Source organism: Clytia hemisphaerica, unplaced genomic scaffold (assembly GCF_902728285.1).
Source record: "Clytia hemisphaerica strain Z4C2 unplaced genomic scaffold, Clytia hemisphaerica genome assembly, whole genome shotgun sequence".
Taxonomy (NCBI): Eukaryota; Metazoa; Cnidaria; class Hydrozoa; order Leptothecata; family Clytiidae; genus Clytia; species Clytia hemisphaerica.
The window spans coordinates 803,398-829,930 of record NW_027104615.1 but is presented as its reverse complement, the minus strand read 5'-3'; the positions used below and the strand labels follow the sequence as shown (position 1 = coordinate 829,930).

General features: G+C 35.6%; 2 protein-coding genes and 1 long non-coding RNA gene across 3 annotated transcripts in view; all 3 read right to left on the bottom strand.

Annotated features, from left to right (window-relative positions):
• Positions 1-1,957: 1,957 nt before the first annotated feature.
• On the bottom strand, positions 1,958-5,952 carry LOC136824652 (phosphoenolpyruvate carboxykinase, cytosolic [GTP]-like). Its single transcript, XM_067080643.1, has 7 exons — positions 5,630-5,952; positions 5,135-5,361; positions 4,744-4,928; positions 4,122-4,516; positions 3,560-3,875; positions 2,909-3,382; positions 1,958-2,569 (listed from the first exon to the last, which is right to left on the bottom strand). The coding sequence occupies exons 2-7, from the start codon at positions 5,341-5,343 to the stop codon at positions 2,280-2,282; spliced, it is 1,869 nt and encodes a 622-aa protein (XP_066936744.1). The 5' UTR covers positions 5,344-5,361; positions 5,630-5,952; the 3' UTR covers positions 1,958-2,279.
• Positions 5,953-7,338: 1,386 nt separating this feature from the next.
• On the bottom strand, positions 7,339-8,968 carry LOC136824653 (uncharacterized). Its single transcript, XR_010849138.1, has 2 exons — positions 8,669-8,968; positions 7,339-8,212 (listed from the first exon to the last, which is right to left on the bottom strand). It is a non-coding gene; the product is annotated as an uncharacterized lncRNA (long non-coding RNA).
• An 829-nt stretch (positions 8,969-9,797) lies between these two features.
• Positions 9,798-26,533, bottom strand: part of LOC136824650 (kinesin-like protein KIF15) — a 31,690-nt gene continuing 14,954 nt past the window's right edge. The window contains exons 15-36 of the mRNA XM_067080641.1: positions 25,714-26,093; positions 25,309-25,386; positions 24,930-25,141; positions 24,324-24,495; positions 23,678-23,785; positions 23,265-23,370; positions 22,760-22,890; positions 22,408-22,485; positions 22,073-22,189; positions 21,778-21,843; positions 21,234-21,293; positions 20,684-20,914; positions 20,213-20,296; positions 19,853-19,951; positions 17,738-17,785; positions 14,299-14,585; positions 13,698-13,785; positions 13,282-13,319; positions 12,941-13,012; positions 11,221-11,314; positions 10,834-10,944; positions 9,798-10,084 (exon numbers count right to left, since the gene is read on the bottom strand). Of these exons, the coding sequence (XP_066936742.1) occupies positions 10,037-10,084; positions 10,834-10,944; positions 11,221-11,314; positions 12,941-13,012; positions 13,282-13,319; positions 13,698-13,785; positions 14,299-14,585; positions 17,738-17,785; positions 19,853-19,951; positions 20,213-20,296; positions 20,684-20,914; positions 21,234-21,293; positions 21,778-21,843; positions 22,073-22,189; positions 22,408-22,485; positions 22,760-22,890; positions 23,265-23,370; positions 23,678-23,785; positions 24,324-24,495; positions 24,930-25,141; positions 25,309-25,386; positions 25,714-26,093 (2,708 nt within the window). The 3' untranslated portion in view covers positions 9,798-10,036. The remainder of the gene's footprint in view (positions 10,085-10,833; positions 10,945-11,220; positions 11,315-12,940; positions 13,013-13,281; positions 13,320-13,697; positions 13,786-14,298; positions 14,586-17,737; positions 17,786-19,852; positions 19,952-20,212; positions 20,297-20,683; positions 20,915-21,233; positions 21,294-21,777; positions 21,844-22,072; positions 22,190-22,407; positions 22,486-22,759; positions 22,891-23,264; positions 23,371-23,677; positions 23,786-24,323; positions 24,496-24,929; positions 25,142-25,308; positions 25,387-25,713; positions 26,094-26,533) is intronic.

Here is a 26,533-nt window from a genome sequence, read left to right as displayed (position 1 = left end):
TTTCCTTTTTTTGCCTTAACAACCCTAGAATACTGTATCTAGTCGTTGAAAAATGCTATTGACTATTGAAATTTTGGCAAGTGTTAGGTATTGACGATACAAGCTTGCAGCCAAAACTTCAGTAAAATCGGACGAGTGACTATTATGCTGGAAATGAGTATTTTAGGTAAAAACGGACCGGTCTGTACTGTAAAACCAACTGCTAACGTGACTTTGCACACTGTTTAAGTATATGATGGTCAATATCTATCACTGGAGAAAATTTCAAGTCAAAAGCTCGAGTACTTTAATCGTAGAAATTTTAGCGAGACTAATTTTAGCGTATACTCTCGGGTACCTAATAGCCGTCCCCCCCCCCCGCTAATTAATTTTTCGAAAATTTTCCACCCAGGACATTCTTATTCCAACCCCCCCCCCCCCTCCCCCCGCTTATTAATTTTTGGGAAAATTTTTTTGAAAGTTCCCTCTTTTGTCCTAATTCTGCTGTATTAGCCTCCTTTTCAAAAATTTTCCACCCAGGACATGTTTATTCCAACCCCCCCCCCGCTTATTAAGTTTTGAGATTTTTTCCAACCCCCCGGCTATTAGGTACCCGAGAGTACTTGTATTAACATTATTGATTTTGAATTTTTCTAGCATTTTTTCACACTGAAACCCTTCCTATTGATTAAAATGTATCAAGGTAATATAACCAGAAATTTCGCGCGGATAAATTTTAGCGATCTGTCGATTCGGCGTGTTTTAGCGAGCTTTATTTTAGCGAAAATAGGGAAAACTCGCTAAAACGCTAAAATTAGCCTCGCTAAAATTTCTACGATTAACAGGAAGAATTAGGTCATAAACCGCCAAAACCGGGACAAAAATGGTGTAGAGATGAAATTTTGCACCAATGTCCAGAAACATGTCAGGAATCACCAAAAAAAAATTTCCCATCTTCCTGGGGGTGGGGCTTTTTTTTTGGTGATTCCTGACATGTTTCTGGACCTCTGTGCAAAATTTCATCTCTACACCATTTTTGTCTGGGTAGTTATGCAATTCTACCTGACTAGTAGTACAATCATGAACAATACATTTGAGACAAAGGGGATTTCGCGGTGAAACCAAACCCCTCCAAAATCGAAATATTCAATGAAAGAAAGTGGAAGTGCTTAAATAGCAATTCTCGCCTGAACTTTAAATTACACTAAAATCTCAATATGTTATGTTTCGACCATGATTGTAGTTCCTGAGTTCCGACACTTGGTCATCGTGTATTTTACAGACCGATCTGCAATGTACTTTTCTGTTACTAGTCCCTTTTAAATGACAAATCAGCCTTCAGGACCAAATTCAGTCAAATCGAACGAGGCAATCAGTCAATACATGATTTTGGTCAAGTTTACATTCTGGTCTGTAAAATACTAACTAGACAGTTGATCGAACCAAAATTATATCTGCCATTGGTCTATATTTCAAGGCCATTGCACTTGTCAATCTTGAGATTCTAAGGGGACATCGACAAATGTGTAAATTGCTCTTAATTAAAGTAGAAAAGTAGTACCTCGTTGAAAATATTATCTTAAGTGGATGATTTTAATCTTTTAAGACTTCAAAATCTTTCGAAAATGAAAAAAAATCTTACTCCACCAAAAATTTTGAATTTATTCTGTTAAAAAAATTAAAATCTGTTTTCAGATTTTTCATATTTTTCTTGGATCAAAAGTTACATTCCTCCAAAAGAGGAATTGGCCATTTTTAGCCTATTAATATTTTTTGGGAAACTGTGACTTTTGACCACAGAAAGATATGAAAAAACTGAAAAGATATTTGAAATCAGTGACGAAGTTCCAAAATTCCGAAAAGTATAATAAATTCAAGAATCTAGTGGAAAAAATCTTCATTTTTTTCTTCTTCACTTTCGAAATTTTTCGAAAAAAAGAGGAAGGCTGGGTTGGAAAAACAAAATTCATGATTTAAATTAGAATAGATTGTAAGAATACAATGTTTTTTTGAATGAAGACAATTACGCTAATTACAAATTAAATTTTACAGAGTAAAGATATATGTTGGGTGCTTCGTTGTTTGTACATAAGGTTTTCTTTTGTGCATCTATATACCTTTGGCTATCTCTAGGTAATATACAAAATTTTTCAAAGTGATATATCGAAAGATTCCAGAATTCATAGCCATTCATATCTTTAAAAATGATTTCCTAAATAAGGCTTATGAATATTCGAAAAAAGTTCCACCACTATAAAAGCTCAAATCTAAAAAAAAGTCATTTTAAATACACACACATTTTACGCTTTTAGGAATCGATCCTTCAATGCATGAAATTCTTCCCAAATTCGTTGAGGTAGGTCTTTGCCAAATTGTTCTTCATAATAATGTTCCAAATCTTCCAGTTGACCCAACCAGTACTCTTTTGGTACTGACATCAACTCTTTCATGTTGACCGGCTTTTCGAGGCCATCAAGGTCCAGTGCGTCTTGTTTGGGGACATAGCCAAGAGGTGTTTCGTCCGAATTATCTGTTTTTCCTTCTAGACGTTCGCAGATCCATTTTAATACACGGCAATTTTCACAAAATCCTAAAATGAAAGTATCATCACAACGCCATAGTTTTTGCAGAAGCCAGGGAGATGTCAGGATCATGTCAAAACTTAGCCCTTAAGGGGACCCCTTTAAGGCTTTTTGATGAACTAGATGGACGATTAAGATTAATTCACTGGACTCAGCAGTAGCAAAACTTATCAAGTAAATAAAAGTGTTGGTGAATCTCAGTCAGCCAGAAGTAAAACTCTAACCTCCTAGTCGACTGGGTTATATAGTTTAGCCAGTTAGCTGAGAAAGAAGATCTACAATGCAAAATCGTTAGAATTGCAAAGAAAAATTTATGAGAATCTTTTTTATTTAAATGTATCTCTTACCAGGCCATAAGAAGGATTTATCTTCGTGATCGACACGGAACCAATTGACGTGATAAATCTTCGGCATTTTACGTCCTTCTTTTTCCATATCTAACCAGTGTTGAATGTACTGACCAGCATTGTATCCAAAGAACGGTCTCATGGCGAACGGATCTCTCATGATTTGATTGCCCTTATACTCAGCTGCAAAGGTGGCTTCGGAACACATTGAGCTTGCTGTGAACACACCGTTCGTCCAGTCCCGAGTCTCGTAGATCAGTGGGACGCCCTCAGGGCGCCGACCGCCAAACAAGATGGCTTCAATGATTACGCCTTTAGGGTTTTCCCAATTGGGATCGATAACAGGGCAATTCTTTGCTGGTGCACAGAAACGAGCGTTCGGGTGTGAGCACTTGGTTCCTTGACCTAGTTTCCATGGGTTGCCATGCCAATCAGTGACGTCAATACCAGTCAAATCAACTTCCTTTTCAAGACCTTTACAAAAAAATTATTTCATACATCTTTATCACAGGCTTATGGCTGGGACTAGCAAAAGCTCTTTTGTCAATTCGCTAAAGTGGGACTCAAGAAAAATCTGACTTTAGAGGGAAACTGAATCCAAATTTCGGGCAATATAAACAAGTATGAAAAAAAGAGTTTTGAAAGACATACCTTCCCAATAATATCTTCCATCACTAGTCATTGCAGTGTTGGTGAAAACAGTATCCTTTTGGCAAGATTTCAACGCATTAGGGTTTGTCACCATAGAAGTTCCAGGGGCAACTCCAAAGAAGCCATACTCAGGATTGATGGCACGTAAATTTCCGTCTTCATCAAATTTCATCCAGGCGATGTCATCTCCAACGCATTCTGCTTTCCATCCTGGAATGGTAGGTGTCAACATGGCAAGGTTTGTCTTTCCGCATGCAGAAGGGAAAGCAGCCGCGATATAACGTTTTTTGCCTTCTGGATTGGTTAGACCGAGAATCTGAAAAATGAAAATATTTCATTCAAGTAAGGACGGTGGAAAACTTAAATTGATTAAAATAGTGACAAAATCCTGTCATTAATCTGATCTAATAAGCCTTGTTTAGATATCTTGTTTATTATATACTTAAGCTGTGTCAGTCTGTCCGACTTAAAGTTGACGAAAGGGCGTGATGAGGGCATGGGGATTATTCTAACAAAATCGTAAAGGCATTCATCAACTTTTAAAGAAAGAGAAGAAGCTCACCATCATGTGTTCGGCCATCCAGCCTTCATCTCTGGCAAGAATGGAAGCGATTCTCAAAGCAAAACATTTTTTGCCAAGAAGTGAATTACCACCATAACCTGATCCGAAAGAAATAATCTCGTGACGTTCAGGAAAATGTGTGATGACTGTCTTCTCTGGATTGCAAGGCCAGTGGTAAGGATCTGGTTCAACCAATGGTAAAGGTTGACCAACCGAATGGGTCGCTCGTACGAATTCATCTTCGTCCTTAAGTTGAGCGAGAATGGCAGACCCCATTCTGGTCATGATTTTCATGCACATTGCAACGTATGGTGAATCGGTTAGTTGGATTCCAATCTTGGATAAAGGTGATCCAACAGGTCCCATTGAGAATGGAATCAGGTACATGGTTCGACCTTTAAACGAAAGATTGATAAGGATTTATAAACAGATAACAAGATTTTCAAAAAGGTTCAATTTACTCTCCATGACACGAAATAGCCGAGTCATAATCTTCACAATAGCTTTGCTACCAAAAAAAGATTTTACAGATTTTTGAGGCAACCATCTAAAATCAAACACTGAAATAATATTATATATAATTCTGCTTTTAGCAGGATTTTTGAAAAACTTTTACACTAACCTTTCATGCATCCATCAAAAAGTTTGTTGAGATGTTCATCCATTTCGTCAGGGTGCCGCCATTGACCAAGGCGGCAGTTGACGCCCTCCTTGTGATGAGGGATGGTATCGTGTTTGTTCTTACTGCAAATCAACGTTTTGCTCTCCACGCGTGCTACGTCTGCAGGATTTGTTCGTACAACATAGCTAGAACGTAGACAAGAGGTGTAAAATGCAAAATCCTTACAACATTTTTTTTTGAATAATAACTCAAAATTTAGTTTAAAAGGTCAGCGCTTACAAAAACGTAATTATTGAAATCTGAGGCTCAGATTTGTTCCTAGGTTTTGGCAAATTTTCAGCCTTCTCTTCTCATGAAATTGTTCTTATAAAAAAGCGTGTATTTCCTTTACCAATTATCCATGCCAGACAATCGAATTGCTGTTCCTTTTTCACAAAGTTTCGCTTCCAGTTTATGTTCTTCGTCGACTGAACCATCAATAATATGAAGTCTGTCAGGTTTGCTGAGTTTGATCTTCGATAAAGTGAACTCTTTCACTTTTCGTGGAAGGTCATTCCATGAACCATGGGTAACTGTCACGTGATCTGGTAATTGAGCCATCTTGAATCGTTACACAACCTGCGATTGACCAAAAAGAAAAATTGAAATCAGTCAAAAGTAAAAAAAGCCCACAAATAAAGTCAAAAACAACCTAGTGTAAGTCGGTGTAAGTGTACTTGATTAAAAATTCTCTGCAAGTTTTTCGATTTGGAACTTACTCCAAATAAACAGGGGGACCCTAATTATTGCTGAGGGGTTGAAAATTGTACTTCTGAAAACCCAAAAATAAAAATGTTCGAAAAATTAACAAGCGGGAATCTAAGAGTAGATGTATGAAAATTCTTACCGTTCGTTATTGTTGCAATATTCAACCGATATACTAACAAAGTAATTCGGTCCAATAAAAACGCCAAACTATAGATGATAACTTTTGTCTTTAAAATACTTTTGACTGTTTCTTGTCTGCTAGTCAAAGCTAAGTATGAATTTATCAACTGAACATCTCCTCCTTTTATACACAACAGAAAGATCTGAATGGTGAATGGTTTTGAGCACATTTTCAAAACACTCTTTCTTGCACGTTTTAAAATGAAGAAAACAAGTTTCCATAAACTAAGCCATGCACTATAGCACACTCTATTTCTTGAAATTTTGACGTGACCTAATGCATGAATTCCTGTCTACTGAATCTTTCTAACGAAAATGACGTCTTTTTGAAAAAATTACAACTTCTCCTGCGTCATCACACGAATTTTTCCAAATATAGTGTCTAGGAGACAAGTGGAAAGTCATGGACGATACTACACGTTTTGCTTTTTTTTTATAAGAACAATATCATAAAAGCAATGAGGCTCAAAATCGTTAGTATAAAAACCGGGTGTAAATCATAAAATACCTCAATTTTGCCCTAAAATTAATACTTAATTGGCTGATAATAATTTGAGTCTAAAAGTGCCGAAAAAATAAAAACAGTCAAGTCTCAACAAAAGTTTAAAGTGTATCTTATCAAAAATTCTTTATTGGAAAAATAATTGGGTGTCATGTTATGCATGACACCAAGCATGTATTATTCCTCGAATTATTCAAACCCAAGAAAACAACAACAACAACACAGCAACAACGACAACAAAAACAACAGCATATCATGCTCTGTACGCTTAATAATCATCTTTAATTTTGTAAATGACATTTTCATTTTTTCTAAATTCATTTCACACTGACTCATAAACTTGCTTCTTAATCTTAATGAAATCATCTTTAGAATTTTACATTACTTTCTGACATTGGTAAACCATCTGCTTCCAATAAAATCCATAAAATTTATCTGTCTCATGAAGCAAATCAAATAGCAAAAAATAAATGTTTTCAATCTACCCAGTAAATGGATTAAAATTTTCGCACTAAAATCTAAAATTTTCGTGAGGACAAAATTTTGCAAATCAGCCAGAATCAGCCTATTTTTCACCCAATTACTTTCATTTTGGGGTTTTGGCCAAAATTCAGATTTAAATAGTTTCAGAGGACCGATTTTCGCGAAGATGGCCGAGATTCACGAAAATGGCAAAAATTGATCCATGCAAAATTTAATTAGGAAGCCCTTAGTCAAACATATTTTGCAATTTAGCAATTTTTCGGATTTTGGCAACAAAATCCAAAATCATTTATAGTATTTGTCTAAATGGTGCTAAAAATACTCAAAATAAGGAGAAGTAGAACTAATTCATTATGTAGGTCAGGTACCGTGAAGTCGGGGAACTTGCATCAGTGGAGGGAAACTTGCATAGCCATCAAATGATTCACCAATCAAAGCAGCAAAATTTCAAAACAAATGAACTACACAGCTCCGCTCACAGCTCTTCTCTATGATTTTTGTTTTGATTTAACTTTGTATTTTAATGACCAGCCAGGTCATTCATTTGAGGGCTATGCATAATCCACTGATGCAAGTTACCCGATCTCACAGTGTCAAAAGTAATGGTACTCTTTAAACAAACTTTTTTTTATAGATCGAGTTGAGTTGTGTATGCCAAGACATTCAATGTGTGTAAGCAAGTCTTGAATTTTAAGAATAAACATCAATAAAATTTCTTTCTGGACAAAATAATTTTTTACATAGTTTTTATTCATAAAATAATAAAATCAAAATAACAAAACAGATATTCTAAGGAGAGAAATCTGATGTCTGACCAGGCGTCAAAATATCTTGAATGTGGTTTTAATGTCTAAGTAAAATAAATTCATTTAAAATGAGATGTCAATATGTACAAATTAAGTCTCTTGCTAAGTGCATGATGTGGTGAGTATAGTGCATTTTGAATATTGAAAGTATTCATTTCATAGTGTTGGTAAATCAATGTTATATTTTTTCAAATACTCTTTTCGAATAAAATGTTCCTCGTTGGGTCGATACAAAGGTGTCCATACAGCTTCTGAAACAAACATTCTAACAGATTTCAAGTAGCTTTGTTGATCGTCAAGGGCAAATCTATGATACATTCCAGCTGGAAGGGTTATAAGATCACCCTTTTCGATTCGAACACGTATCCATTCATCATTTTCATTTCTCACATCAAAATATCCGGCACCATCTAAAACATAACGTGATTCATCATCAGGATGAAAATGTTCATGAAAAAAGCATTTCAAGGTTTCTTCGTAATTCTTCAATGCATCTTTGCTTACAGTTAAAACATCTGAGGAAGTGTAATCGTTATCTTTGCAAAATGCCAATAATTTTGGGTCATCTTTGCAAGCAATAGTTTCAGCATCGAGTCTCTTACAGAATATTCCAAATTTCTCCAAACTCTTCAAGTTGACTGGTTCATCAGGTTTTTTCTTGTGAGGACTCGTTGGAGGTTCAGCACTCTGCTCATGTTTCCATGCAACAACCATTTTTAAGCAAGAATACTTTGTTGCTGATATAGATTTTCTGAAGAAAAATAAAAAAAGGCAGGGCTTCAAAAATGATTGTCCAGATTATCAACAATGTTTTAAGTTTGAGAAGAGGGCGCAAGAAAAAACTACTGAGAATAACTTGCAGTGGAGGGAAATATGCATAGCCATCAAATGACTGACCAATCAAAGCAGCAAAATTTCAAAAGGAGATATACATTTTACAACACGCAAATTTTGTAAATCAGGTTTGTTTTGATTCAACTTTGTATTTTAAATGACCAGCTAGGTCATGCATTTGAGGACTATACAAGTTTCCCTCCACTGATGAAAGTTACCCGACTTCACAGTAATACTTTTCTAAGATATCTATGAGCGTGAAGAATGAAATCCAATAATATTTTAGTACTTGTCAAAATTCTTTGGTTGAGAAGCCAAGTATGGCTATTTTCAGTACAGTGTGGTAAAAAAATGCATGTAAAATACGTCTTACCTTTAAAATTTGACTATCAACACTATCCTGGGACCAAGCTGTTCAGTGTCTTCTTTGAAACTGAATTGTATCTAAACAAAACCATGGCTTTAAATGGGTTCAAAGTTGTAGAAAAACAATGAAAAAGTTCACGTGAAAAAGTCCACGAAAGTTCAGGAAGCGTGCGGTCTTGCAGCTTTCCCGCAATGTTTACAAAATGAAAAAAAAAAAGAAAAACAGCAAAGTAGATATACAATGTTGATTTCGTGTAAGGTCGTGTAGCCAGTTTTTAGAATAAATGAGAGTTTGAAACAATTTAAAACTTTGTATTGATCAAACTTGCAAATACATTTTCATGATTATTTGATTTTAAAGTAACTAGTTTTTGAGGTAATACCAATGTTAAATATCATCTTTGCTTTGCCCATGACAAACAGCACATCTGAAAACAACCTCGCTTCATCTCTGACGTCAGAGGCGTACATTTTTCGTTCACAAATTCAGTTAACCGTTAACCCCTAGATAGCGAGATCGTTGTAGCTTACATGTCTCATGATTTTTGTACAGAATTCTCAAAGTCTTCACTTATCCTATTACTGTAACCCGTCGCCGTAACACAAGTCGCAATACCTTTGTAATCTCTTCTGAGTTACCCCATACTCTCGGGTACCTAATAGCCGTCCCCCCCGCTAATTAATTTTTCAAAAAATTTTCCACCCAGGACATTCTTATTCCAACCCCCCTGCTTATTAATTTTTGGGAAAATGTTTTTGAAAGTTCCCTTTTTTGTCTTAATTCTGCTGTAATAGCCTCCTTTTCAAACATTTTCCACCTAGGACATTTTTATTCCACCCCCCCCCCGCTTATTAAATTTTGAGATTTTTTCCAACTCCCCCGGCTATTAGGTACCCGAGAGTACATATTTACTTGTAATTTTAAAACAGCTTATCCTAAGACATGTCTCCCCATTTATACGCCATTGATGCCTGTTTACTTTTTTCTAGTGTTTTGTATTCTCCTAAAACGGACGGAGGTTTTGAAATACTTCCTACTTCAAACAGTATGTGTTTTAGGTGTGATGAAGGAGGGTTGGATTGAATTCGAGCAAGGAAAAAGTTTCAAGTTAAAAAGAAACCATCCCACTCGAGAAGAGACATAAGTATTTTCTTTCATGTTCATCAGAAATACTCCTTCGTCTAACTCAGCATGATGAAGTGATTAGAGGAGAAGACGTAAAAAAATGACACGCATTTCCATGTAGGTTGATTTCTTAATAAATATCTATTTCCAAAGTTACTAATTGCTAAGAAATTTCTAATAAAAATATACCGCAAAAATTGTATATACATTCTACAGAGAACGGAAAAATCGTTAGATGGAAAGGTCAGGTCATTTACATAAGCATTGGACTTGCTTCTTCCGTAACACGATGTTCTCCTGGAAAAAAAAAGAGTGACAAAATTAGTATCGAGAAGAAGCGGTGAAAGCTTGGGTGAAATTACTCTGTACCAGAGTGTATCTCACGATTATCGTAGCGTAGTACTCTAAGCAAGAAAGTTGCTTGCTCTAAGGCAATGAATTTTGAAATTAGCCGTAGATATCGGGTTTGTGTACAGACAAGGGTGAAATAGATTGAATATAAAAGGCTCTTCATGGAACTTTTAGTTAGACAGAAGGACTATTCATCTAAAAATGGAACACTTTAATGTGATAAATTTTCGCGATGATTGAATTTCTTGGATTTAGTGGATTTAGATGTCATCCGCGAAATTAAGTCCAAAGGGAAATTTGGAAAGGCCTTCTCCGCGAAATATTTTTGAGAAAAACTCGAAAAATGTCAAATAGCTACTTTTAAAAAGTGTACTGACATCAAATAAAAGTAAGTAAAGCGTATTTCGACAACCAGCATTCATAATTTGGCGTAAAAATGTACAAAATCATGAAAATATTGTCTCCCTATAGTGCCACCCACGAGATTAACTCAAACACGAAATTTCATCCACACGAAAATTATCCCATTTAAGTATCTTATCGGCCCTATTTACGCAGGCCCTAAAAAGATATCAAAGGTCGGTGATACATGAATATGTAATATTTATCCAGACATTCCTATTGTGGCTACTCCTAAAAATCTGACAAAATTGCAAAACGTCACGCATGATGGTAAGAGTAAGCGACGAACCTACCTCTCTTAGCGTGTTCAAGTTCTTCTTCAGACTCATGAGATATTCAATCTTTTGATCGTGGTTTTGATGTCCAGCTTGCTTTGTTTTCTCATCTTCATATTGCTCGATTTGCTGAAATATTCAGAGTTTTCATAAAATCACTTTGTTGAAAACTCTATTGGACTCTTCCAGGAAACGAACCCTCTAATTTTAGGGTAGATTTGCAGGAGGGTTAAAAACCATCAACACTTTTTCATTGAAAATCCCATTCCAAGCCCCTTACCATGCCAGAGAACAATTGTGTATACCCGTCAAAATAAAAGGGAAATACAAAGAGCAAGAGCAAAGTTTTATTTTTGATGTTGATTATAAAACCCAGAGAAAAGTTTCGTTCGGCAATATACACACCTTTTGAAAACGTTTCTTTTCTTCTTCGGCCATTTCCAGTTTGGAACGTAATTCGCTGGCTTCCGTGAAGTATTTCTCTTCCAATTCTTTCGTCCTGGAAAATATGGGCATGTTGACTGTGAATGACTAACTCTCTCTCTTGTCGACCCTTATATACTGTGCTTCGAATATCTTGAGATATGTCAAGCATGCGCAACGCACTGGGCTAAACTTCAGTGTTTTTCCAAATAACTAAAAATGTCCGATTGTAGATGCTCAAATAATTGGGTGGAAGAACTTGCATGAAACCTTTAAAAATAACAGGCTAAAGGTCTTATCTTAGCCTCGATTTTGCGAAAAATTCGTCCCCAGGCCCAAAATATCAATATTTTTGAAAATGAAAAAAAAAAAAAATTTCAGCCAAATCCGACCAATTTTGAAGTCTCCAGGCTGCCCCAAAGTTTTTGTGACACACAGACGGACAGACACACACAGACGGACAGACACACACAGACACACCTTGTCAGATTCTAACTTAAGTTGAGAATTAATATGATTTCTATTGGATTTGCTTCATTTAACGCTTTCTAAATCGACGTTATACTATTCGATACACTCTATGATTCGATAATATTGGAAGTCACCGTCAACAAGAAACACTCATAAACGACGCATTCGATGAAAATCCAATTCCCCTTGAAAATTGAATTAAAGAGCGTCAACTATTAGTGAGAGCCACTATGTTCTGAAAGCATCCTTCGTGTGCACAGAGTTGTTAAAAGCAAACTAACTTTTTTAAATGATCAATTAGGTCCATAAGATCACAAAAACGAGTGGTGAGAAAAATTTTGACCATTTTGCTGGTCCCAATGTGTCATGTCATGTCATGTCATCACTTTTGCTGGGGCTTGAAAATGAAAGTGAAAATTAGAAGCTCATATATGGCTCAAATGAAAGATATTTATTCATGGATTCCAAAAGATATCACAAAATATACCTGAAAATCAATATTTGAGAAGCTATAAAGGAAAATAGCTTAAAGAATGACGTCATCGACAATAAAAAAATCGTCAAAATCTAAAATTTTTCGTTTCGTTTGAAAGAGGACCATCTAGTGAACAAAAAATATTACTACAAAAAAATCTGAATTACTCCTTGAAAGCCCCTGTCAGCAAATTTGTAATTCATTAAATTTGCCTGTGAAAGGTTAGCTTCGGGCACGCCCAGGAATCTTTAAAAAGCTTGAGAGTCAAGTCAAACGCATTTCACAGAATAATTTCCTATCAATTGAAATTCAAGGTTTTCAGTAGTAATATTTTCTGTTCCCAAGCAGGTCCTCTTTCAAATGAAGCAAAGATTTCTCGATTTCGACGATTTTTTAATTGCCGATGACGTCATCGATGACGTCATTTTTTTGAGCTATTTTCCTTTATAGCTTCTCATATATTGGTTTTCAGGGATATGCTGTGATATTTTTTGGAATCCTTGGATAAATATCTTTCATTTGAGCCATATATGAGCTTCTAATTTTCACTTTCATTTTCAAGCCCCAGCAAAAGTGATGACGTCACATGGGGACCAGCAAAAAGGTCAAAATTTTTCTCACCACTTGTTTTTGTGATCTTATGGACCTAATTGATCATTCAAAAAAGTTAGTTTGCTTTTAACAAGTCTGTGCACACGAAGAACATTGTAGCTCTCACTATATATCTTAGCAATTGATCAATAAGAGTGGACTCACTTTTCAAGTTCTTCTAAGTTATATTCCAGATCTTCCTGGACAGTGCAGTAGTTTACTTCCACAGATGATAGTCTAACGGAAAAACGAGATATTCAATAAGGAACTGAAACGTAAATATGTAATTGGGATTGGAACATAGTCCATTGCAGTGCAATCTGTGATTGAAGTCACTTTACACTGCGAAAATTCGACTGACGTCACATGAAACTGCAGATATCGAACGATGAATTCGATCCTTCAGAATCGCCAAAACCCAAAAATCTCTTTGTGTAAGTTATCTTTGGAAATTACAGACATCTGAGCTGAAGGGTAAGCTTTAAATGGAAATCAATTATTCTTACTCTATTTTTAGTTTGGTGTTGTTCTCCTCTAGCTCTCTCTGTAAAACGAAATATAATGTAGGCATCTGAGTAATACGGTATCATACAATGTCAGAAAGCCAAAACAATCCTAAATTTCTCAAAGCAAACTATGAATGATCAGTTAGTTTGCTTGAAGCAATTTAATTAATTCATCTTTTTCACTAGCAAAAGACCATCGCGCGATTATCAAGGTTGAAGATGATTGATTTGGAGTAAATCATTTTAACTTGGCACTAATTTCGAAGTTTGGAGCTGCCCTAAGTCTTATACCCCCCCTTGGGCATCATATCACCAGGCGTATTTTTTCTGAAAACTATTGGGAGTGCAAAAATGGTGGATTCAATCGATTAATGGCAGGTCATGCGAATTCAGTGTAAATCTATGATTTGACTTACACATTTCAGTTTTGATTCTTCTACTTTCTTCTTGTCTTCTTCATTTTGTTGTTTAATTTCTATGATTTGCATCGCTAGAGCCTTCTCCCTTGAGAGAGAAAACGTAAATTACAATTAAAATCTTAATTTTTCAACGACTGATTAGCCGTCCATGATGTAACGAAATCGTCGAAATCTTCCCTTGAGCAAGAGCTCTGGAAACTACTAATTATTTAGAGATTTTGTAGCAAGGCCAGCAACTAATTTGAATTTAGGACTTGCATCTACAGTTGACTCTCGCCAGTTCGAGCTCGAAAGGGGAATCTCATTTGTTCGAAATTATCGAGTGATTGAAGGGGAATCTCATTTGTTCGAAATTATCGAGTGATTGAAGGTGAATCTCATTTGTTCGAAATTATCGAGTGATTGAAGGGGACTAGGAATAATATAGAAAGATATTATGTTAACTTAAGATAAAAGAAAAGGTTCAGATTGACAAAAGCGTCCATGGGCTGCAAGCATCTCTCTGATATGTTTCGTTATAACATTAACAACGGGCGCAATCTTAAGAGTCCAAGACCAAATAAATAGATTGCACCCATAAGAATGAAGCAAACAGTACCTCTCTTGAACTTCATTTTTCTCTTTATTGAGTTCATCAACCTCCATTTCAAGGACTTGACATCGTTTCTCAAGAACGTCTTTTCCACTCTCGATAATCTCAAACTCACTACAACGTCGTTTAAGCTCAGCAATCTCATTATCCTGTACTGCTTGGCATTGGTCAAACTTCTCCGTCAGTGCTGTCAATTGTTCACGCGATTCGTTCATTAGGTCTGCTTCGTCTAGATCAGTGTATGAGGACACGCTGTGTTCTTTCGAGGATAAGGTCTCTTGAAGTATAGTTATCTAGAGACAGAAGATGATACAGAAAGAGGATAAGGTCTCTTGAAGTATAGTTATCTAGAGACAGAAGATGATACAGAAAGATGATAAGGTCTCTTGAAGTATAGTTATCTAGAGACAGAAGATGATACAGAAAGAGGATAAGGTCTCTTGAAGTATAGTTATCTAGAGACAGAAGATGATACAGAAAGAGGATAAGGTCTCTTGAAGTATAGTTATCTAGAGACAGAAGATGATACAGAAAGAGGATAAGGTCTCTTGAAGTATAGTTATCTAGAGACAGAAGATGATACAGAAAGAGGATAAGGTCTCGTGAAGTATAGTTATCTAGAGACAGAAGATGATACAGAAAGAGGATAAGGTCTCTGAAGTATAGTTATCTAGAGACAGAAGATGATACAGAAAGAGGATAAGGTCTCTTGAAGTATAGTTATCTAGAGACAGAAGATGATACAGAAAGAGGATAAGGTCTCTTGAAGTATAATAATAATAAATAATAATGTTTTACAGATTTCCAGGCCACCGTGCATGCACATGGGCCTCTATAAATCGCTCATACATTGGTTTGGTTTATTACAAAGATTACTAAACCGATCTTGTTTTACAAAATATCTTTTTTAAATATAATCCTCCTTGAGGACTTCCTCGCACTCTCCATTTGTAATCGCTCTGCGGCATTGCTCGATTTCTCTCGTTTGCTTTACTTCTCCATTCTTTTACTTGGTCTCTTTCCATTATTGTTAAATCGTCTGTGATGCTCATGTTGGCGTACTTGTCGTACTGCTTCAATTCCCTTAAGTTTCTCATAAATTTGTATTTTACATGCCCGCCATTAAATACAACTTTGATTGGTCGTGTACGATTTGATTCTTTACCAATACGGGAGACGTAAGTTGGCTCTGTGTTTATTTTAACGTCGTTTAGGAGTTCATTTACGAAATCATTTTCATCTCTATTGCCATTCTCTTCCACTCCATGGATGATGATGTTAGCTTCCCTTGATTGCTTTCTCTGTTCTTCCATTTGTTCTTCGACCTTTTCGCTGCGAAGTATTTGTTTCATGCTAGATACATTTAACTCGTCATTGGTTTTCGTGATTTCGGCAAAACTTTTCTTTGAATTTGTTTTCGTTTTGTTATCTGTAGGTTTCGCATTCATTGTATCTTCGATTTTAGTGGTAAGTTTAGTTTCCAGCGCTAAAAATTGAGCTTGAATTGTATCGGCAACATGGTTCCTTTCTTTAACGTATCCCTGACATCTAGCTTGTAATTCTTTAACCGCAACATTCAACTTTCTTTCATTCTCGTTTTTCACCTTGATAATATTTTCGCACGCTTCAATTTCTTTACGGCTATGTGTGCAGCTTTTGATTTTCTCTGATTGGTCCAAGATTTTTCGGTGTAGCTCTTGATCGATGGAACAGCAATTTATGCATTGGTATTTTCGATAGCCTTTATTCAGGAACATTTGTATTTGGTAAGATGGTAGTCCTGTGCATGCATAATGCAGTGTTCGTTGACATTTATGACATTCTAATCTCATTTTGTCGTCATCTTTTATGCAATTTTGTTCTGTACATCGATTTGCAACTTTTTCGATTTCATCTCTTGTTGAAATTCTGCTAGGCGATACCGTTTTTTGTTGAAATTTGGTCGTTTTTTTCATGTTTTTGTATTTTATTAAAAATTCTCCATTAAAAAAAAAAACGAAGAGCGCGACTGATCTGTTCTGACGTCAAATATTTCTGTGTATATATATATAGTTATCTAGAGACAGAAGATGACACAGAAAGAGGATAAGGTCTCTTGAAGTATAGTTATCTAGAGACAGAAGATGATACAGAAAGAGGATAAGGTCTCTTGAAGTATAGTTATCTAGAGACAGAAGATGATACAGAAAGAGGATAAGGTCTCTTGAAGTATAGTTATCTAGAGACAGAAGATGATACAGAAAGAGGATAAGGTCTCTTGAAGTATAGTTATCTAGAGACAGAAGATGATACAGAAAGAGGATAAGGTCTCTTGAAGTATAGTTATCTAGAGACAGAAGATGATACAGAAAGAGGATAAGGTCTCTTGAAGTATAGTTATCTAGAGACAGAAGATGATACAGAAAGAGGATAAGGTCTCTTGAAGTATAGTTATCTAGAGACAGAAGATGATACAGAAAGAGGATAAGGTCTCTTGAAGTATAGTTATCTAGAGACAGAAGATGATACAGAAAGAGGATAAGGTCTCTTGAAGTATAGTTATCTAGAGACAGAAGATGATACAGAAAGAGGATAAGGTCTCGTGAAGTATAGTTATCTAGAGACAGAAGATGATACAGAAAGAGGATAAGGTCTCTTGAAGTATAGTTATCTAGAGACAGAAGATGATACGAAAGAGGATAAGGTCTCTTGAAGTATAGTTATCTAGAGACAGAAGATGATACAGAAAGAGGATAAGGTCTCTTGAAGTATAGTTATCTAGAGACAGAAGATGATACAGAAAGAGGATAAGGTCTCTTGAAGTATAGTTATCTAGAGACAGAAGATGATACAGAAAGAGGATAAGGTCTCTTGAAGTATAGTTATCTAGAGACAGAAGATGATACAGAAAGAGGATAAGGTCTCTTGAAGTATAGTTATCTAGAGACAGAAGATGATACAGAAAGAGGATAAGGTCTCTTGAAGTATAGTTATCTAGAGACAGAAGATGATACAGAAAGAGGATAAGGTCTCTTGAAGTATAGTTATCTAGAGACAGAAGATGATACAGAAAGAGGATAAGGTCTCTTGAAGTATAGTTATCTAGAGACAGAAGATGATACAGAAAGAGGATAAGGTCTCTTGAAGTATAGTTATCTAGAGACAGAAGATGATACAGAAAGAGGATAAGGTCTCTTGAAGTATAGTTATCTAGAGACAGAAGATGATACAGAAAGATTTTACAGCGGTCCACTAAATTCTGATTTCAGTACAATTTTCACATTTGAATTTGAAACATCTTTAAAAATTTGCCATCAAAATGAAGTTTTAAAAACAAATGATATTGGCAACAAGTTTTGTTAAGAGCAAAAGCCTTTTTTGATTTAATCATTTTCAAAATTTTTTCTCTTCAATCTGAAGAACTGTGACTGTAATCAGAACTTTTGAAAAAAATAAGTGTACTTACTTTGTTCATTTTATCAGCCAGAGATACTTTCACTTCCAGATGGTCAGCCTAAGAAAATAAAAAAGAAATCTTTTCATCAGTTGAGCCGCTTCAGGCATCATCTTAACTGCTTCGATAGTAGAATAATATACTAGTATATACTAGAGGTCAAGAAAAGTATAATTTTATAAGTTTTTCAGAAGTTTTCCTTTCGTTCTAGATCGAGATAAATTTGTTATACTGGGTAAATAAAAATGCACCAGATTTCATACAATGGTTTTTTCAAGAGTTGTAGTGTAGTAATTCTTTAGGCTGTATTGTGAGAGAAAAACATTCAATAATGGCTAATACAGTGCAATCAGCACGGGAATTACGATAACAGAATTTTTTTGATTTATTGGGCATAATATTTTCCACACAATAAGTGCTTGTCGATAAAAAATAAATATGTGTAAGGGGTATATAAGTTACAATTGCAATTTATGGTATTAAAAATGATTAAAAAATAGAAAACCTTGAGATACTTGGCTCTTCCTAATTTGGTGTAACAGATGAAACTCATTCTGTCAACCAAATAGACAAAAGAACGAGCTTTTAGCGATAATCATTATTACTTTGAGAGGCTGCGAAGAAACCTATCGTCATTTTTAGGAATGTTTGCCGCTTTTAAATCATCAAATCTTGTAAATCTCACAACTAAGTACATTAAAGGAAGAAATTTTGGCGGAAAGAAAATTTGGCGGATTTGGAGAAAATTAAGTTCACGTCAAAATTTCTTTTTTCCACCGACCGCCAAAATAAATTCTCACTAAATTTAATTCATATAACGTACCAACAAATTTCGTCATATCATTTTTGACCCTAAATATTCTGCAACCGCCAAATTAAATTCTCGCCGAAATTTCTTCCTTTAATGTATTATACTAGTGATAAAAATGTTGAAATTTTTAAAAATCATTAGATGACGTTTTATGTAAAAATATTTTTATCGAATTAAAAAATCTAAAACATCCTAGGTTAAAAAATTTTGACCCATATTATCACATCTTTGTGTGTATTTACAGTTAATTATGTACAAAACGCCAGCGCAATTTTCAATGATTTTGTTCAATGTTGTTAAAGCCTGAAGTCTTCTAAAGCCAGTTTCTAGACGATGCTTTCTGCAATGCATAGAACACTTGTAAGATGTCAGAAACATAAATTTCCAATGTCCATGAGGTCTATTCAGTCAAATTTGGTACTCAAAATGTGCAGTACTCTCTGTCCGTTTCGACTCTCATTTTCACAAGTGCCACCGCTGTTTGACGACATCATTTTCCCCTTTTTTGAAACTGCATGAAATTCGTCACGTGATCTGAATCAACAAAAAGTCGAGCATTTCAAAATACACTATATGTGAGGAAAAGCTTCAAATAGGCTATTCCAAAAAAGAAATTGTACCCCCTATGTTGAGGAGGTCTTTTTGGGGAAATGTGACCCCCTGGATTTCTTTTCTCTTTTTTTTTGGACCACCCGGATTTTTTACCACGCTTTTCCTGACCACCCTGGATTTTCTACCTCATTTTCCTGACTACCCTGGATTTTTACACTCGAAAAACCAGACCACCAGACTACTTCTGGAATAGCCCAATAGAGTAAATTAGGTAAATTATAAATATCAAAAGGCCCGTGAACTTCTTTAAAAATAAAACTTAAAATTGGACTAACCTTGGACAATCTTGTAGAAAGAGGCTCAGAGGGGAAGTTACAAAGTGTAACTAGTGCTTAAAAGCACTCTCTGCCTTTAATAGGTCTTGTCTGGAATCAAAGGGTCAGAGGGAAAGTTACAAAGTGTAACTAGTGCTGAAAAGCACTCTCTGCCTTTAATAGGTCTTGTCTGGAATCAAAGGGTCAGAGGGGAAGTTACAAAGTGTAACTAGCGCTTAAAGGCACTCTCTGCCTTAACTTTGTCTTCAACGAAACCATTGGTAAAAAGGCTTCCTCATATTCGAGGCTTAGAAATCTTCTTGTTTGACCAGAATAACAATTTTGAGTATTTAAGTCATAGTAGAGCTGTCTTATGATCTTTTGCTATCCCTACTGCTATTAGAAGGACTATTGGGTTTCTACTGGAGGTACATGACAACTTTATTATACCTGTAGTTTCTTCAATTGATCAGTATTTTCGTTGAGAGTAGTAGTGAGTTCACGACATTGGTCTTGCGCTATCAGTATCTCTTCTTGTAATGAAGTCACCTAAACTCAAACAATGAACATAAAATCGCATGATTAATATAAAAGGAGGTAAACCAATTATTAGACTAAATACAGATGATTGGAGAACAGATGGAACCCCCCTAGCCACTGATAAACATTTGCCAAAAAATTCCGGCGAGACAAATTACTAAGAATTTGTCTATCCATACTAGAATTCTCAAAAAATAGTAGATTTGAAATCCACCCCCTACCCAAAAAGAGGTTAAAAATAATTCTTAAAAAATGTAAATAGAAATCCACCTCTTTTTCTCGTTCAGATTTTTCTTTCATCAATTTGTCGCTTTCCACTTTCAACGCGTCTTGTAGCTTGTGGATCTTCAGTTTCTAGAAATAGAGAAAAGTGCAGATAGAAATGAGGAGTAAACATTTACTACGAGTTTTCAGCAACCAACCGAAAGCCAGAGACCATTTTCCGAGATTCTAGCCCAAGAATACAATTATACTAAGTGAAGGAAGGTACTCTTAGCCCGTGCGTCGATCAAAAAAGAAAAATAATTTGTGCACACATTTTATTTGTTGAATGTAAAGTATGTTTAAGTATATAGGTATAATCCACAAAGGATTCAGGGGGCAGCAGCACGCGTCTGCTATTGGGTTTAAAGAGCACTTTGGTTGTTTTTATTTTATAAAGAGGCAGTTTTTATTATAATTTTCAAGAAGGACAGCCACCGAGGTTGAAACGGCATAAAACGGTCTGTAATGTAGACAAACCTTTTCATCATAATGTTTTTGAAGCAAGTGATGTTGTTCCTTGACATCTTCAAGTTCGGAATTCAATGCAGAAATGTTAGTATCTTTGTCACCCAACGCCATATTCAGATCTTCAACTTTCTTCATAAAGTTATTGATAACTTGGCCATCTTTGATATGAAGCCATTTCTGTGTCGTCAGTTCTTTACGCGCTTTTTCGACGTCTTCTGTTAGAGATGTTATCTTTTGTACCTATAATGGGTATACAGTAAAGCAATGGCAAGCACTAACTTACAAGTTGAGATGCTATTATCCATCTGAAAGGATGTGTTTTGGTAAAATATTTTACCTAAATTATAAAAAAGATATTTGGTATACCAAGTACTTTTATTATGTGGAATCTTGTTAGTTGAACCTCTGCAAAGTTAAAATCTTTCTGTAATTTGATTTGTTCACCTAAGGGCTAATGCGTGTAAAATGCTCTCCGTAATTTCAATCTAATTCTATTTTTTCTTAGTTTCAATTAGGAAGAGCCAGTTGCAAGCAAACAGATCGTGAGTGTTTTTCGTACCTTCTCCTCCAGTTCTTTATTGATTGTATTGTTCTTCTCCAGAAGTTCGTTCAATGTTTCCTATGAAGTACAGAAATGTCAACAACAAACGACCCACACATTGACCTACCTGACCTGACTTTTAATGCAAAGAGGCAAAGATATTTTAAAATTCAAATATGAGATAGGTCGACTGATCTCTAACAATTTGACTGGCTTGCGCTTCCCATATAAAAGGAAGTGTATCCAGTTTTAAAGCTGACTAATCCGCCATCTTGTTTTAAATTCTGCGCGTCGTCGACAGTCCGATTCGAATGTTTTGTAATTCGAACGTTCGAAAATCTAAGGTAACTTAGAAAAAAGCATGGCGGTCTGGTTGACTTCAAAACTGGACACATTTTCACGGGAAATATGTGAGCAGTTAGCCAATCTTTTTTGTAGCCTATCTAGTGCGTAATGAATATTACATCTATGGGTAGGTCTCATGTGAAAGAGCAAAATCCTTATTACTTAGAGGCAATTAATGATAAAAAGAGAATACAAATTTGAAAAAAATAATCCATACTGATTCTTTGTCTTGTGAATATTTGATTTTCGTTTCGTATTCGTAACTCAACTTCTCCAAAGCAATCTTGTGGTAAAATGTAAAATAGTTAACAAAATTGATATGAACATTATTGTGAGATCCTCTGAGTCGACATTTTACTTAGGAATTTTAGGAAACTTGGGCCAACCCCAATCAAAAAAAATCCTAAAAACTTAAATTAGAAATTTTGAACACAGGTAGATAAATAACAAGCACATAATAAACTGTCTTCATTTAAGAAACAATAGTTTACATTTTTTATGATCCACTTTACCTGTTTTTGTTCTTCAGCTTCCAGCTTCATTTTCTTTTCCGCTTCAAGATTATGTTCTAGCTCACTGTTCTTATGGCGATAGTATTCGCACTCGTCTTGCACTTGATCGTAGTCAACCTGCAAGGAAAGAAATTGAGTCACTGTCTATTGGTCCGAAACACTTGTCCGTAAAACAGCAAAGGAAAAGAAAGAGTTGAACCTCATTAAGCAGCTGATCTTTAGAATTTTAAAACTTCCCTAGAATACGCTTTTTGCCATAGCCAAACAATAAGCTGTTTTGGAAGGGTTCGACTTTACTATCAGGGGAAAAGAGCTGTCACAAAATTCGAACAAACCTGTAGGTTATTGTTGCGTTCTGCAGTTTCATCATTTTCCGTTTGTAAGTTGAAATATTCGATCTCCAATTTAACGTGCTACAAGAAGAGGAGAAGTAAAAATCGGAATGAGTTCCAGAGGAACACGTGGAAAGAAAAATGGTAATGATTGGTTCCCCTGAAAATTGTTGTAACGGTCGTCATAGCACCACCCAAATCCTAGTTGTCCCTGTATTGGAAAATGAAATTCAACTTTCTGTGTAGATAGGATGGACAAGTCTGAAGGCCTATCTAGTTTACGAATCTAAAGTTTCCGTTCTAGTAACTATGACACATAATGATGGTACAGTAAAAACACGGACATGATAACCACCTTGCTTTCAAGCGCGGCATATTTTCTTGTGGATTCGATGTTGCTTTCGTTTTTCTCTTTCTTCAGTGTTTGTAATTGACTTTCAGCCGATGATAAAGAACTCTTCAAGTCGTCAACTTCACTCTTTAATACTGAAGTGTAAAAATATATAAAAACTAAAATTTGGCTGGAGCTACACTAGGCTACGTCATATCTTACTCTGTTTTGAGCGTAAAACTCGCAAGAGTAGGGCCTAAAAGCCTGGAGCTGTCTATTGTGCAGACTAGAGCTACAATTGACTCGCCAGTTACGTTTCTTGGTCTATATTTTTCCAATTGACAATTCTTTGGTTCAAAAAGGCGATTCGACAAACTATTTTTCATGTAAAAGAAAGTGTTTCGATGACTTCTGACCAACAATAAAACATTTTAAGAGTATAATTCTCGAATAGTTAGACCTACGAGTGACTTCGGCAAAAGTTAACTGGGAATAAGACGCATCAAACGTTTAAATAGTTAATACTCACTAGTTGCATTGCCTTGTGTCTCTTTATAATTATCTCGCAATGCTGTCAGCTGATTGGTCAATTGGACTTCCTTACTTGACCATTCTTGCCGCTCATTGGTTAAAAGCTGAAAAATGGAAATAACAAGGTGTAGTGTTGAGCGAAATCCTTACAGGCTGAATGAAAACGAAAGTACTTCATGAGCCAGGCTAAAAACAGGCAAGTAATTAATTGCTGGGATTTCTTCACATCCAAAATTCCTTGGGGATAAGTTATTTTCCATATTTTTCTTCAACTCTTTCTCTTAACGGGTCACTTTTTCACAGAGATTGAGCTTCTCTGAGGCTTTCGGAGGGTAGGTTCTCGGAAGTCCTGTCACTAAACTTTAAATTAGATTAGGAAGAAATGTAAGAGATTCAACCAACTGGACTCACCTGATCTAGGTCTTTGACTTTATGTTCAAGTTTTGCGATATTTTCGAGCAAAGGTATTTGTTTGTGTTGCTCGTTGTAATATTTCTTCAAAGCGTCGTTGTACCAATCCTGTATGAAGATGAAAGAAATTTTCATATATCCTTATTTCGAGCTCAAAGGAGAAATCTTAATTTAATCGAATTACGGAGACATTCAAATCCCAAAGAGTTCGACTTGAGAAATATTTGAATGATAGAAATTCGGAGTCATAGCAAAATAGAGCCTCAGAGTTAAACGACCCGGGAGTAATTTAAAATCATCGAATATGATTTATCAAATTGGCTCAGAAATTGGGGCTTCTTTTCTTCATGCAAATCTGAGCCTTGGCGGTGATGTTCTTCTCAGAAATTTAACGAGTTACCATGAAATTACCCTTAGTAGTTATGCAGAACACAATTCCCGTATCAACCTTTACAGTTTGAAAAGACTGGGCTCGAGTTTACCAGGGAAATTTACGTCAAAATGTCGGAAGTTTCTAATAGACAAAGAAACTTGACGTCATTTCCTTGTGAATTTACTATCAACCCTCTCAAAAGCCGACCGCGCCGTTAACGGTATATAGGTGTATTTAGAGTGCATATTCTGCTCAAAAAAGACTTTCACTAACCTGTAGCTGTTTGACTTCATTCTGCAATGCATCAATATAAACAGCTTCGGCATCAACACTTTGGTTGTGTGAATTATGAAGATAAGATTCATTGAAAACGTTTACGTCAGATGTTGTTTCGTCCTCACTGTCCGTCACGTCGTTCAGACTATCTTTGCGTTCCAATATGTACCTACACAAGAAATACAAAATGGTAGACCAGCTGCGATTTCGAATGGTTTGTTTGGGGGTTGATTCGAGTATGAAAGAGGGATTCTGTGTAGTTTTTGCCTCAAAAACTCAGCAGTCAAAGCAAGGTTTTTCGTCTGAGACCGAAAATGGACTTTGCACAGCAAATTAGCACTTTTTCTTGGAATTTTGGTGAATTATGAAGAATTTTGAGACAGAAAAGCCGAAAAAATATTTCGCTGAGGCGGAAACTTTTAACGATGATTACTGGTTAATGTTGTGGGGAGGCAATTATCCTAGGGGGTATCTAGGGGCAATTCCAAGAATTCAATTATCTTAGAATCTCTTATAATATAAAAAGCCGAAAGATAAAATGTGATCAAAAATTTTGATTCGAGGTCATTTTTGTCTTTCGATTGCAGTCCCCCATTCACTTACCTTGGCGGTGGTTCATCTTGTATAGGGCGGTCAGGATCATTAACGTAACTTCCATTAAGGGAACTAACATTCTCTTTATTATCTTCTTCATTTTTAGCGCCCTGTTTTTCTTCTGTCTTCAACCTTTTTGCAAGGTGGACTGGAGTGGATACTTGGGGCGTTTTTTTGGGCGTTGATCGAGGTGTTCCGAATTTCTTGGGTGTTGAAAGAGTCTTTAAATTTATGAGAAATTGTTAGAAAGTTCAAATCAAAATTACCGTGACGATGATTAGACAATGAGAACAAATAAACAACAGAACGAGACCACACCAGAAAAGAAAAACTTGATAATTTAGGGTAATCATCAAAGTGAAAAAAATAAACACAAAAATCTTCTCACCTTGATGGTTTGTATATGAAGACTACTCATACTTTGTCGCTCCATCGCTGTACTTAAACTTAGTGATTCCAATTGTCTCTGAAAAAGATAGAAGAAAAAATTAATAAAATAAAAACCTTTGAAAGCTGCCAAAAAATTCAGTATAAAACTTACTAGCAGTAGAGCGCTTCGGTCAGTTTTTGTCTGGTCTTGATAATGTTTCGAGTTTTCAGTAAACAGTAAGATATTAGACTCAGGAAAAGAGTAAAGTAACATTAAAGAATACTATTTGCAGTAGTCTCTATAAATCAAATATGCACGTGCAAGGGGAATGAGGTTTACGAGGGTTTGTAGCCTTCTTCGAGTTGTTGAGCCTCCGCGGTACCAAAGTTTCGGTAGTGTTACTTCTACTGTTTTAATTAATACCTCGAGTTCATTATTAGTTTTCCTGAGAGCAGCCTCGTTTGCGGAAGATTCCATTTCTTTCTTGCGCATCAGTTCCCTCTCATGGACAAGTTCTTCCGTCTTCTGTTGGATGTTCTCACGTGATTCTTTCAATTCGTTCTGCAAAGTATCCACTCTAGCTTGCACATGCGCAATGTCCATTTTCATGCGTTCAACTTCTGCGTTAGATGCTTCCAAACTTTGTTGCGAGCTTGATAAACTTTTCTCGAGATCGTTCGTTTGAGTGGACATGAGATCGCGTAGCTGACGTTCTAAATGTAACGTGTATCGATGCTTCTCCGCCATGTTTTTGGTGAAATCTCCGTTCGATGGATCCAATGACTTCAGTCTTTTGATTTCCGCTGAAAATGAGTTTTCAGAAAATTAGATAAGAATACGACAAAAGCGCAGTTTTTTATGATTACATATTCACGAGTAAGCTTTCCAACAATTATAGTACCTTTATTTGAATTACAATTTTGACAAGTTTCAAATAGATTAATTAGTTCTTACGCAAGTTGTGAGGTTTGTGACAAAATTACATTTAAAGGTTTTATTTTTACAAGTGTTCCCGTTTCATATCAGACACATGTTTCATACCAGCACAGTGTCTGCATATTTTTATATTGTGTTGATATAAGCAAAAAAATATTTTTTCCCTCTTTCTGAACAATCTTGCTCCACATCCGTGTCAATTCAATATCAAAAAGCTTGTAAATAAAAATTGATGAGTAAGCAAAGCAAACGATATCACGATATCGTATTTAAAAACAAAACCTTTAATATTTTTAACTCCTCAGAA